Source organism: Betta splendens, chromosome 2, assembly GCF_900634795.4.
Source record: "Betta splendens chromosome 2, fBetSpl5.4, whole genome shotgun sequence".
In the NCBI taxonomy this organism is placed as follows: Eukaryota; Metazoa; Chordata; class Actinopteri; order Anabantiformes; family Osphronemidae; genus Betta; species Betta splendens.
This window is the reverse complement of record NC_040882.2, coordinates 24,340,722-24,354,456: the sequence shown is the minus strand read 5'-3', so window position 1 is coordinate 24,354,456 and position 13,735 is coordinate 24,340,722. Positions and strand designations below refer to the sequence as shown.

The following is a 13,735-nucleotide window of genomic DNA, read 5'->3' as shown; positions in this document are numbered from 1 at the left end:
AAAGAAGCTGTTTTGACACACCAAGGTAATTCTTCACCATCTCATCAACAGCTCCAGTCAAAAATGTCACAAGTTATTTGACTGTGAAGTCCCTGCCTCTCCTTCTCCTCTGGAGCTTTCTGCACCTGCTGCTTGCTACTTTCATTCCTCCTCCTCAGCTGGCTGCTACTCTTCCCCAAATCTGTCCTGCTCCAACAAATCAGACACTGTATTGGCTCATAAGTAGCCATGCTCAGATACACAGCCACCAGTGATATAATCTGCTGCACTTAAAGGGAGTGAAGTAGTGTATTTATGCCATTTCTATATCAAATATTATCTAGTCTTCTTTAAAGCGATGCACAATAATCACACTCGCTTGCTATGGACACAGAACGATCACTATTCAAATGCAGATTGTCAGTGTGACACTTTTGCTGCTGCTTCCCTGCGAAGAGTCTGCAGCATGAATATGGACAGTAAAATGTTCCATTACATGGACAGAGAGGGTCAAAGAACAAATATAAATGTCAGATAAACAGACTGAAAATCGAATGGACTCGAGAGTAATAAGCCGCCCGGTTTGCTCCACTCTGAGGCTGGATGCAGAAACAAAGCATACGTCATGTTCTGCACTAATATAGAGATGTTTATTAAGCAAAAGCAGCCAAAGCAGGAATCCAGTGCACTCTGCATCATTTGAACCTGCTGTGGTTTGAGCGTCTGTGAGCTCATCCCACCGGCTCCTCTCCACTGCAGCTTCCACCTCCCCAGCGCCCGCGACCCAGCGCTCGGCGCCGTAGCACGGCCGCGTCCACAGCTGCGACTCGCTGCCATATGTCAGAGCACATGGGCCGGAGCGCTGCAGATGCTGCGGGGCGCTGCAGGCAGGAAGGTGATCTGGAGCAGCTTCGCCGACGCCGGACCTCCAACCCGCTTGTTTCGTGTGGTTTTTCACGCGGTGCTGATTTTTGAGCTTTCGCGGTGAACTCTGTGGCTTGTTTTTCCTGTTTTCCAGCAGAGAGTCTGAACAATAGTTGCGATATAAAAGCGATCTTAATTTTCCCTGCATTCAGGACACACAGCACTCATCTTCTAATCTGTGCACTTGCTGCAGTCTCTTGAACGCACGGAGCAGTGTTTTTGGCCAAACAGGCTGTTTTCAAGGACAGAGGACCCGGGCCCCGAGTGCTTCCATGACAACTCCATTAGTAATTAAATTCACTGAATTGGTCATAAAAAATATTGTGCACAGACGGCTGTTCGCGGGCAGGTACAAAGGCTCTCATACCATTAGTCCACCTTTCATGATTAGATTCAATGCAGACTAGACAAGGACAAGTGAAAAATTGCTCTGTATTGCTACTTTTTTCTATATTTTTTTCTATATATACAAGAAGCAAAGCTGACCATCAGTGGGGCAGCTACTGAGTCATCCTGAGGAGAATCTCTACAAATACCACATGCAGTCCGTTAAACGCTTAAGTCTGCATGTGCTGAACTCTTACAGCACAAGCAAACCCATGTACAAAACCCTCAGTGACCTCGTTCTGGTCTCTTTCATCCCGGTTCTGCTGACGAGGGGGCGGTTTCTCTGGGCTCGCGGTCAAGACCGTGCGCCGCGTCCGCGTCGAGGTTACGCGAAGCTGCGAGTTTCCACTGACGCGATGATAACGTGCGGCCCGGTACCTGCCATCGTCCAAACGGGTCCTGGGTCCGGCGCTGAGGCGTGTGTGTTCGTGTGTGAGTCACGGGTCACCAGGCCGAGCGAGGCTGCAGCACGCGGTGCACAAACAAGCCTTCATGCAGGTTCATGGATATTCATCGTTTTCACTTTGACTTATTCATGACATTCTTGTCCCAGATTAGATATTTACTTGGTCTTTTGTGTTTGAAGTGCATCCCCTGATCTATTTCTACGAGGAGTGCACAAATCTGGCCTCATATTCCAAGGCCAATTATTAGTTGGGGATTTTAAAGTTCTGCCCCTCTGCTCGCAGTTGTTTTCTTTCAGTGCCTAGACCTGGTTCGGCCCTGCGTGAAGTCCTCCTAACAAGCAGGATGCAGCCAGGGTTTTAAGTTTGTGGAAACAGGCTGGTCCTGCTGAGGCGATCTTGATCCAGTCCAGTGTTATAAGTGTGAGGCCTAGTATAAGCGTGCACCATCTACAGTATAAAGAACCTTTCTGCTTCTTGAGATTTTCCTGCGATCCCTCTTTAAAAGCGGATGTTCAGACCCCTGTGCATCGGCGTCTGCATCCACAGATACAGTGGCTGTGTGGCGTGCGTGCGTGCGTGCGGGTCCGGCCACATGTTGCCGTCAGGCCGGGGCGTGGTGCCAGGCCCGCTGGCCCGGGGCACCCACCGTGGTACGGGAACAGCCGAGCCTTTGGATGCTCGGGCCTGCATTGGCTCCGTCTGGAGGAGCCTGACACATGCTAAATTGATTAAGACTGTCTAAGCAGTAAACGCAGGCTGCCAGAGTCTGCTGGAGATAATATGAGTGGGACTCTTAAAGGCAGAAGTGTTGTCCTTTGGCTTTGATTGCTTCCCCGCTAACTGTCTCGCGGCCGTCACTTCTTTTGATTGAATTACTTTGCGGTGCTATTACAATATACACTTACTACAATATATACTTTGCACGGCTTTAAGGAAGCTGTTGCCTAGCAAGTCAAAGTAAATGCTACTATTCCACATCTTTTGCATGCTGCATGAATCCCTTTTTGATGTGGCGGCTTAGGAATGTAGGCTACATGCTTATTTGCAGGCTACGCACTCATCACATGCCTGGTGCACCTCTTGCAGGGGGCAATTTTCTTGGAGGGAAAGTGCAAGGTTGAGGATTATAGTTTAGGCTCAGACACCACGTTTGTGTGTGTGTGCGCGCTTCATGAACAAACGCACGTTCCTCCTGCACACCCTTTAATGCTGTGACACAATGGGGCTCTGTTAGTAATGCAGCTTTAGATTTTTTAGCTTGGAAACAGGGAGTGCTTTGTTGGCGCTTCAGAGCCGCTTTGAATATTTTAGAGCCATATTCCCTCATGTGAAAATAATGTGCGACATACTGGAAAAGATAATCATTCTTATCCCGTCGCCTGTTATCCTGAGGCGTGTGTTTTGGCTGATCTTAGGAAGCTTCTGTTTTATTTGTGACTTGAAACACTGAATGAAGGCTTGTCAATCGGCCGGGTTGGACTGGTTCAGGACGTGGCTCGTCCCGACCGGCCATCCATCACGGGCCTCGGCGCCTCTGCCTTGATCTGAAAATCATACGCAGATCACCTGTGTGGCGAGAGGGGTGGCAGGCGATCCTTCAATTAAGGCCAGAAGCCCATCCATCGCTCCTAAAAACAGACATTGAGATAAATGTGCTGAGACTTTGTGTTCTTTATCATTCTGTCCTCGCATATGCAGCCGATCAGCTGTGCGGCGAAGATCTGAGCTGAGCTGGCAGCGATTTCCTGCACCTCGCCTGGTGAAAAATCAAACCCAGAAGGAAAAAACAGGGATTTGTGTAATTGCTGTTGCACGGTGACATGCGCATCCTCACCTCCGCTCTGTTCTCTCTCGTCCCTCCTGGTTCGCGTGTGTTGGCGTGCAGTTTCTCCAGCGCTTCAGAAATTAGGACGTCAGATTTAACAGGCCTGGTGGCGCGCGGCTCACGGTGATTTATTTTGGCCAATTAGCCGAGTGCATGTGATCGGAGGCTTCTGGAGCATCTTTAACTCTCTTTATCAGCGGTGTCAGGGCTCCTCTGCGCAGCCTCACCACCATCCGCTGTTGCCCGACAGCCCTTTGAAAAGCGGCGCTCGAGGTTTCTTGGCAGCGCGGCGTGAGCTTGGAGGAGGTTTCCTCTCGTCTCAGCGCGTCTGAGAGCCCGTCCGCCTGTTCGCTCGCGCTCCTCCTGCAACGCGGAGCCGCCTCCCGCTGCACAGGCCGGCGCCTGGCCTCGTCGGTAGCCTAGGATGCTCAGGTTTGGAGCTTTGGGTTTTGAATGCACAATGACTCAGCGTAACGCATGCTCGAGTCTGAGCACTAATGTATTGAATGGTACATGCACAGGAGGAAGCGAGCGCTCGCCCCGCATGCCGGCGCCCGGGGCTCCCTCCCCCCGTGTCATTTAACTCCAGCCCCGCGTCTCCTCGAGCCCGGCTCCACGTGAGCGTGAATATCAGCCGGCCGCGTGCGCTCCTCGCAGGCGCGGCGTGACCTCCACAGTCGCCCCCTCAAGAGCGCGGGAATGAGAAATTAATTGCCAAACAATGCATAGCTCCCATCCATTACAGTTCTCATCATGTCAGATGATATCGGAGCATTACCGGATGTCTGGCTGCATAATTTACTGCCCCCCCCCCCATCACATCCCAGTTGCACTCGCTGATGGATTTGTAGGCCTGCCGCAAAAAGGCTCCATTAAACGACAGGACTTTTATCATCGTTCCATTTTTCAAACCATTCTCCTCAGCACTTTTGTTGGGATCACATGACAGAAACATTAGGGAAATAATCGGCTTGAGGCCTGGCTGTATTGTGATGTGTTATACATTATTCACATGGTCTAAAAGTCCGTGGTCCAGCAGGGTCTCCGGATGACATAACACAGCCTGTTTGTCTGAGACAGAGGTTCACATGCTAAACCGCGGGTGGTACTGTACTTAATTGGGTTCTACCCCTGAAACCCATTCCTCCTCTTTTGATCTCGAGCACGAGGAGACGTTCCGCCGGCTCACGGTGCGGAAATTTGAAGTCACATAAACCGGATTCATTTCATAACGCAGTTTTTTTTTTCTTCCTCGAGCGAGGTGGAGCGGGCTCGTCTAATTGTGAAAGCCACGAGCCGAAGGACAGGGAGAGAGAGAGAGAGAGAGAGAGAGAGAGAGAGAGAGGGGCTAATTAGTTAGAAATGAACGCTTTGAAATGAAACACAAAGGCGTGTGTGTGGTGGAAACAGACGGAGGTGAGGGGGGATTTTGTGCAGTGGAAGCGGAGCGTGAATGATGAGTGGAGCTGGTGTTTCAGTGAGTGTGTGCTCCCGACTTTATGAATGAAAAGGTCGCCTGTTTAGGTGCGACTACATTCTTAAGCCCCTTAACTTAATAATCATGAAAATCTGATAACCGGCGGCTGGAATCATTCTCTTTTTTATCAGCATCGTGGTGTCGGCAAACCTTCAGGATACAGGGATGAAGTCTTGAATCGAGTTTCGTTCCTGTAGCATCAACCTGTAATAGAATGGTCTCACGGGGCGACGATGACGGAGAGGCAGAGCCGTCGGCATCTTCCTCGGCCGGTGGTGCAGTAGATAAGCGGTACGTGTCCTCTCTCCCCGTCCTGTAAGGTCGCTGGCGAGCCCCGCGGAGCATACCAAAGACCCGCTCCCCTCGTTGGACTGTTTCTCTTTGCTCCCTTCATCCCTTTGGATGGAACGGGGAAAGCTGGCAAAGCAAAACAAAATGTCCTTGTGTTGTCTCCAAGGCGATAGTGACTGTGGGCGCTGTCTGCTGCTGCCTTTCCTTTCCTTTCCCTTCCCTTTTTTTGTGCTCATCTCATGGAGAAAATATACAAGTTTGCTCAAGGACACTTTCTTCCTCTCCGCTCGCGCTCTGTGTCTTGTATTTAACATGCTGCATGTAGACAGAGCATTGTGAAAAATAATTTAACGGCAGACGCAACGGGGTGATCTGCAAGTATGGAATTACATTCTAGACATGTTTCCCGGTGACTTTGAATTAACCTCTTGCTGTGATGGTGATTTTCTCCAGCCATATTTCCTCTGCGCCGTCATATTACCTGCAGCATTAAAGAAGCCCGTGTGCTAACTCGTATTATTCCTTTTTAAAAGGAGATTGGGAAATGAATTTCTGTCATTGTCTCCCATGTTGAGAAACCAATCTGAAAGCGGTGAAACTCACCCTTTTCCATCCTCTGGGGTTTATCGCTGTGTTTACATTATTATGGTCTTGCGGCGGTGGGAGCCAGCTCACGGCTGCACATCTGGACACTTTCTTATTGCTTCTTGTTGAGTCAGTTCGCTGCGAATCTGATTGTATTCTTTCATATTGCTGCAGTCAAGCAACTGCGCGTTGTTATTTATGCACGTAAAGTTTTTATGTCTTTTTATGTCTTTCAGGTCTAATGGAAAACACTTATTTTCAGTAGAAACGCTCTAAGACCTACAGTAATAAACATCTGTTGTCTTCCTGTAAACCTGAGGTTGAAGCAGCATATACCGTTTATCCGTCTGCAGCTAAAGCCACAAAGTCCTGCAGCAAAAATCTGTTAGAGCGCTTTATCAGCGCTGCTGAACACTCCAGCCGGTCCCGTATCCTAATAGGTCCATCTGTGCACCTCCTCAGCCACTAGCTTATCTGAGCCTGTGCACTGTGACCTCTGCTGACCTCAATATGGGCAGTGAATTTCTATTATCAGATTTCCATGAGCTACTCTAATGGTCTGCCGTACTATACGCAGTTAAAGCCCCGCTGGATGATTTCAATTACGCTGAAATTGATGCCACTTCCCTTTACGGAGCCTCGGCGTGACACATTTGAGGTTATCATCACTTCTCCTGAAATATGGCCGCATAAATAAGTTCTTTCGTACATAATCAATAAGTAGACTGCTGGTGTCCTTGAAGATATTTCTCTGTCGCGTTTTCGTGATTATTGCAGCTGCAGGATGCGCTGGGCCGCTGTGGCGCAGATTGATGATGATATTTAAAGGTGTTTGGAGGATGCAAATGGTGATGCCTTCGTGGTCGGTGGGAACATTAAGAACCTGTTTGAGCAGCCTCCAGCGCCAGTGTAGCTGATGCGTGTCTTTAGCTCACATCGCGGCTCCACTGATGGAGTGACTCCGCGGGCGTGCGCACGCTACCTGCAGATCTTAAAAACACAACCAACTCTTTCGTAAGGGAGAGAAAACAAATACTCAATCAGCCTGGAAGCCTTGCTGCGGTGGCAACCTATTTAATCAACCCTGGCTGCTGTCGAATGCTGTTAAGAGTTGAATGCATTGAATTCTGATAGCGTCTGGTTTGTGCCTTTCCAGCCTTGCGACGGCTGTGTGGGGGGGGGTGCTAATTTATGCTGTCCCACATCACTCCCTTCAAATTTACCACACAGAGAAATTGTCCTATCACAAATTGAATCTCGCTGAACTGGATTCCGGCTGTGATGTCTGCTATCTGAGCTCTCTCAGATGTGCGGCGTCCATTACACCTGCCAACCTCAAATTGACCCTCATTAAATTTTGTTTTGCTCCACTTTCATACGAAGATGGGGCCCGTTTGTCACCGCTGTCACTTTGATTGTGTATCTGCATTAGGCAGAAACGATGCCTACCCTAAATTGCACTTTCACAAAGGACCCAGATTGTGTCTGTGACAAAGTGCTGTCTTATGGGAATTTATTCAGAGCATCTACAGCAAAGCACACACAGTAATTAGTTTATGACATATAGAAATGTCAGAATCGCATCGAAGAGTCGGTGTGAAAATAGCACTGTAGTAAGAAGCAATATTCTTGAATTAGAATCAGGCTATATCACAAATGTTTATGAAGAAAGCCGAGTTACTCCCACTTACGGAAGATAAATTAGGAGCTGCGTCCTGTCTGTGTGTCCTCTGATCCTCCGAGGCCTCACTAAGTCTATACATTCATAAAAAGCCTGTAGCTAAATTGATTTGAGACACACGGGGAAGGATATAAAAGGGACGGCAAGGAGGAACAGACGGGATGATTGATGACGGGTGGAGTCCAGGAGCTCTGTGTGCACTGGAGTGTGAACAATAGCAGAATTACTGTCGCGCGCATGCGCGCCGGCGTCCAGGTGAACAGCGTCATTAGCGAGCGCCTCCTTTTGGGAAATGCCTTGTCTAGTTTGTCCCAGCATCCCAGAAATAGCGCGCGGCTAACGCCCATCCATCCATTCGCTTCCAGCGCCAGGCTCTCGTCACCCGCCTGAATTAGAACGCTCAGCTTTAAGTGTGTGTCTGTGCTGCTTTACCCAACGGGGGGTCCCAATCTAGACGCCGCGCATCCCCATGCGCGTCACACTTGCCACTTCCAATTGATCCCCTTCGAACCGTCTTCCCTTAAAGTGACACATGGCGAGGGCGATAGAACAGAAAAACCCTGCGCAGAAGCCGCCTTCCCGTCAACAGCACAAAAATACATTTTCCTTTGAGACGTAAATAAAATGTGACATTTATTCTCCATCTTTTTTCCCCCCGATCCTGCTAAATATTGCTCTTTTCTCCTGTACTAGAAACGTCTTCCTCTGTGATTGTGCACATGGACACGACCACCACGACCACACGGGCCACCACGCGGCCCGCCACCGTTACCGTGACGACCACAACGGCCAGGGCCACCACTACCGGCAGGCCGGCCACGACCACCGCCCTGGTGCCGTGGCCACGGACCACGTCCACCGCCGTGGCTTTGGTCCAGACTCTGGCGGAGGGCTTGGTACCGGACGAAGAGGAGGAAGACGAGGACGGGGTCCCGCCTTCGTCCAAACTTCCCAACGTCAGGGTGGAATACTGCAGCCCCCTGGTGATGATGGACATATCCTGGCCCAGGACCAAGCAGGGTATGGTGGCTAGGATGCCCTGTCCCCCCGGGACTATAGGTAAGACATGTCCTACGGCATCTACACATGCTTCACATGCAGCTGCTACAGTAGCATCATAGGGCGTCTCTCTGTTAGCATTTATAAGCTGAAGGAGCCACATATTATTTCTGCTCTGAGGGCGTCGCTACTCTCATTAGACCGTGCGTGAGCTTTCACCTTGATGTTGATTCTTGCTGCGTGTTTTGTTTATGTTTATAACAACAGTTCTCTCACTTCCTGTCCTCGCTCTCTTTTCCGCAACGCTAAAGATAGCTTAGCAAATAACACGCCGCACGCCCATATTTACCCTATTTCCCGCCTCTCAAAGCCCGACTGGTATAATTAATTAGCGGCTAAACGCACTGGTGTTGTGCACGTCTAACGGCTTGTTGTGCTGCAGTTGTTCGGTGCAATTTACACGCCGCGAGCTGCATCGTGTCTTTGTGTCAATGCCGCAAGAATGAAATCAAGTGTGCGAAGGTAAAATCGATGTCGGCTGCTTTGGACATAAAAGCTTTACCTCAAAGACGGACTGTCTTGATGCGGATGAGGGGCAGCGGCTCATATTGTAATGAGGCCATTAAACACAGACTTACGTTTTTGAAGTCAAGACTCAGATTTGGTTGAAAACCAAGCTAAGTGTTAAAATCGGGAGATGAAAGCTGGAGCATTAGTTGACGCCAGGCTAGAAAGCCTCATGTTGGGATCTGCTGTAACATATAAAACAGAGCGACTCAGTGGAGGCAATGCATCATTGTAAATCCACATGAGGATGAAATCTTCTTCCTGCCCGTCCTGTAGACCGTGTCACCCCAGATTGGACGCCTGGCATCGCACCCTCACATTAGGCTTGAAGCCTGAACCCTTTTCCCCCATTTCGTCACTCGTGCGCATGTACGTACGAGGTTCATTAACGGGCAACGCCGGCTCCCGTCGAGACCTCACTAACAGCCGTCATATGGCGAGATAAAAGAACAGGCACCCGACCTCCTCTCGGCGCGCTCTTCAAAGCCGCCGCTCTTCAGACGCCGCTGGCGAGCGCGGCGCGACGGCGCGCGGCCGCGTGAGCTTCCTTTGCAGCGCTTTGAAACTTCCTCGAGCTCCGATCCACCTCGGTTGGTTCTCTGCGGCTCGACCGACGCCCCAGCCCCCCCCCCCCCCCCCCCCCCCCCCCCCCCCCCCTTTCATGCCCCCTCCCCTGCCTCTGGATATGGCGAGGAAACGCACGGTCCCTTATCTTGCAAAGCCCATCAAACACGAGGCTGTCCAAGGTGGACCGGGAAGGAAATTATATGTCAATCAAAATTTATACCGGTTAATACTGGTCGTCTCTCTGCGCAAAGTGAGCAAGGGCGATTTCATGTCGGCGCGTTGCCTGGTGGCGTCAGCTCCCAACGCGGCTGATGCAGGAAATGATGCTTTTTGATTCGATTAATTGATCATACCCTATAAACATATTTGATGATTTTTCTTCCCTGGTATCAGGATTTTGATTATTATTAAAGCTCAAATGGAGCATGGGCGCTCGTCTGTCAGCAGAGGCCGTCTCCATCGACCTTTCGTGACGGTTTCAGCGCTGCTGGACATAATTAGCACCTGCTTTGGTGTATTTTTATTTCTGTGCAGGAGCTTAACTGTCACAAACGTCCAGACACTGTCGAACTTTTAATGATTAGACATAATTTCTTTTTGGTGAATGGATCACTTACAGTAAGAATTGTGTTTCTAGTGTTGTCGCTGATTTACAACATTCAGGACAAGTTTTGCAAATAAGAAATTGCTTGACACACATTTGTTGAGACTCCAGAAAGTCTGACGCGGTCCGTCGCTGTGCTGCTGGAAAAAGGTGTAGAGGAAATAAACTGCGTCTGGGTTTGACACAGATCCTTCAGGGACGCTCACACTGTGACACGTGTCACAAAAATAGCTCTTCTTGATGTGATGTATTTATTGTTGCTATCACTAAGCCTCTGTTTCTTCTCCAGGTGTAGCCTTTTACATGTGTGAGGGACCAGAGGGATACTGGGACCCTCAGGGACCGGACTTTAGCAACTGTACCTCCCCATGGGTCAACCTCATCAATCAGAAGGTATCATTCAACGCACATTTCACACTTTTACATTGCCTTCATCCAAAAAGCTATAGTTTATGTTTGTTTTTCTTTGAGTCTTTGTCTCTTCTTAATTGGTTAATTCATTCCATTGATCAGCCACAAGCTATACTCTAATTTCCTTGGATTTCTCTCTGCGACGTGATGCAGCAGCTTTGCTCTGAACTCTGGAACACAACGACTTGTGCTGCATCTGCTCCTTTGCATGCGAGTTATTATGCAAAGCCTCGTCGCATAAGGCTTCCCGTGTTTAAATCTGCAATAGAATCACATTAAAAAGGAGCAGAAGTTTACCTCGGGTGAGGATCAGAGTTTCGGGTTATGAATCGCAGGTAATGTTGAAAATGTTCTGCCTTAAACTCAGAGGACCCTGAGGCGTGAGCGTTATAACACTTATGATCTACTCAATGGCACAAAGCTCGGCCCATTAAACAAACGGCACTTTGCAGATATGGACGGAGAATGGCTGTTGGGAACCAAATAGAAGGGAGAGAAATTATCAGGTGCATTTCCGTGCAGCGCGGCGCCATTTGAGCGGCGCAATAAAGCTCAACTACAGGCTGCCGTTTGGAGAAATTAACTAAAGCAAAATTCCTCCTCAACTTGCTGCAGAGGCTTTTTTTTTGCCAGGAACAGGCGGACTGTAACGTGGAGTAATGCCTGTTAAAGTCTACAGAGGTGACAATCAAGTAAGGCTTGTATTTTTAACAACAGTGTGATTATGCTTTTTTTACAGCATATCACACTTGAGCAGCGTGTCTGCCGCAGTCAAAGCAGGGAGAATTTAATGAAGATCAAATTGTCAGAGATCTGCAATGCCCATCTGGCACTTCGTTAGTTTCGATCTGGAGCCATTGTCCTGTACGTGGCACTGCTCGTCACCAGATGGTTGAGCACACGAAACTCGAAAGGAAGATGTAGATAGTAAAAGGAGGAAGAAATGGCATGAGCAGTAACGTAGGGGAAGAGTGAGGCAGCGCCGTTCACCCAGCATCGCCTGCTCCCCTCATTAGCAGACGAGGGAAGGAAGAAAACATCTTGAGGAGACGCGTTTCCCAGCATACACCTCTGAAGACCAATTTAAAAGGCATAATTGTGATAAAGGTAATAAACCCACAGGCAATGATGGCAGCTGATGCTGGTGGAGTGCATCACTGTGCACCTGCAGTGGATGGAGTCATATCTGTGGTTTCTATCCGGCTACAGCAACTGACCTTTAGACTGCGACGCCAGGCAAAAGGGTGACTGGCTGCCAATGATCCAAACCCTCAATTACACAACCTGGAGTTGTTTGTCTGCGGGATCCCACCCCAGCTGTGAGCGTTTTAGATGTACGTTTCCTCCTGGACAGATCGCCGGTTCATTACATCGCTCACACGTGGAGACAAATTAACTTAACCTGCATGTGTTTGGATTATGGAGGGAAATGGGGAAGCCTGGTGGAAAACGGCAACAGCACTGGGAGAAAAAGCAGAAAGCAGACGAGGAGGCTGGCCTCCCTGGGGAGCACCACTGAGAAGAGGCCCCAGGGAGGACCACGGACACGCTGGAGGGACTCGGCTGACCTGGGGACGCCTTGATATTCCCTGGAAGGGCTGCGGGATGTGTCCAGGGGGAGGGTTTCCTGCTTAGACTGCTGCCCCTTACGACCCAGCCTTGAATAAAGCTGCTGAAGACGGATGGATGCGCCGATGGAGATGAAACCCCAGAAATCACATGAACTTTTCAAACAAAAGACTAAATGAATATCTTCGATGTGTGCAGCACACATGTGCCGCTTCCTCCAAGCCGCGGCGCTCCCCATTAGTTTCACAAAGGTCCAAGTCTATCTGGGGAAATACCCTCAATGGCTGATTTCATAATTGCTTCAGGATGCAGCGTTGGCCCAAGAGCACATTCAGCCGACGATCGTCTCAGCACATTAATTGTGTGCCGTGCAGCAGCAGTCGGGGAGCGTGTGCGAGGCTAAATGGCCTTTATTGTAAGGGCCCACGTGTTTGTATATTTGCAATTTGTCATGCTTTCCAGCGCGTACATTACGTGCATGCCACAATAACAAACACAGGAATAATAAATATAGGCGCCTTGTATTTGTAATTTGCTTGTTTATTCTCTGTTTCAGCTAAAATCCAAAGAGACAGCTGCAGTAATTGCCAGGGAGCTGGCGGAGCAGACCAAAAGTAACCTGCAGGCGGGAGACATCACCTACACGGTGAAGGCCATGGTTCAGCTGGTGGACCTCCTCGACGTGCAGCTGAGGAACCTCACGCCAGGCGGCAAAGACAGCGCGGCTCGGAGCCTCAACAAGGTAGCGCCATCAGCGCGCCGCGCTCTTTACCCACTCCTCCGCTTCAAAAGGAACACTGGGACTGGGTAAATGCAGCCTGTGGGCGAGGCGACCTCCCGCCCCGGCTTGTCCGCGCCCATCGCGGCGCCGTTTGTGAGGCAGCGGACGATTTACGCCAACAGTTTCACCTGATGGTGCCCAGTTAGCGCTCGGGTCCTGTTCAAACCTGACGTGAAGGTATTGCTTTAATGATCTGCTCCCTGGCCCTGCTGTCACATGAGATGAGGTCTCCACCGCTCCCCTGTGGCCCAGCGCCGACTACAAACACACCTTCCTAGCCGCTGGACACTGTAGCCTCAAGCTAATTTCTGACTTTAGCATCATGCGCTACATTTGCGCCGCTTGGTTCCTGCTAATATTTCACTGGGCTCGAGCGACGCTATGGAAGTGGAGCCTTTTCTTATTTCTGCTAGAGCTGAATTCGGCGGGCTCATTGCCCGATTCAGCCAAAGCAAGCTAAAATAATAGGCTGCGTCTGCTGAGCAGCCAACAGAAACGCAAACATCGGTGAAATTTAAAATGTCAGCCGTTAATTTGCTGGAGCGGCTTCACTTGTAGAGGAACATGAACACCTGTTTTCAGATGGCTTGTTTTTTTTGGGGACCGTTTTTTATATCATTGCCGCTGCAGACACAGATGTCCCCATTGAGATTTTAGTGCCGCTTTCCTTCCAGTGGAGAG

General features: G+C 49.7%; 1 protein-coding gene across 19 annotated transcripts in view; it reads left to right on the top strand.

Annotated features, from left to right (window-relative positions):
* The window catches only part of LOC114851028 (adhesion G protein-coupled receptor L3-like), a 160,724-nt gene that overhangs the window by 101,936 nt on the left and 45,053 nt on the right, over nt 1–13,735 (top strand). For all 19 annotated transcript variants that reach the window (XM_055514571.1, XM_055514613.1, XM_029142548.3 and 16 more), the window contains 3 exons: nt 8,250–8,615; nt 10,583–10,686; nt 12,830–13,015. In XM_055514571.1, coding sequence (XP_055370546.1) covers nt 8,250–8,615; nt 10,583–10,686; nt 12,830–13,015 — 656 coding nt within the window. The remainder of the gene's footprint in view (nt 1–8,249; nt 8,616–10,582; nt 10,687–12,829; nt 13,016–13,735) is intronic.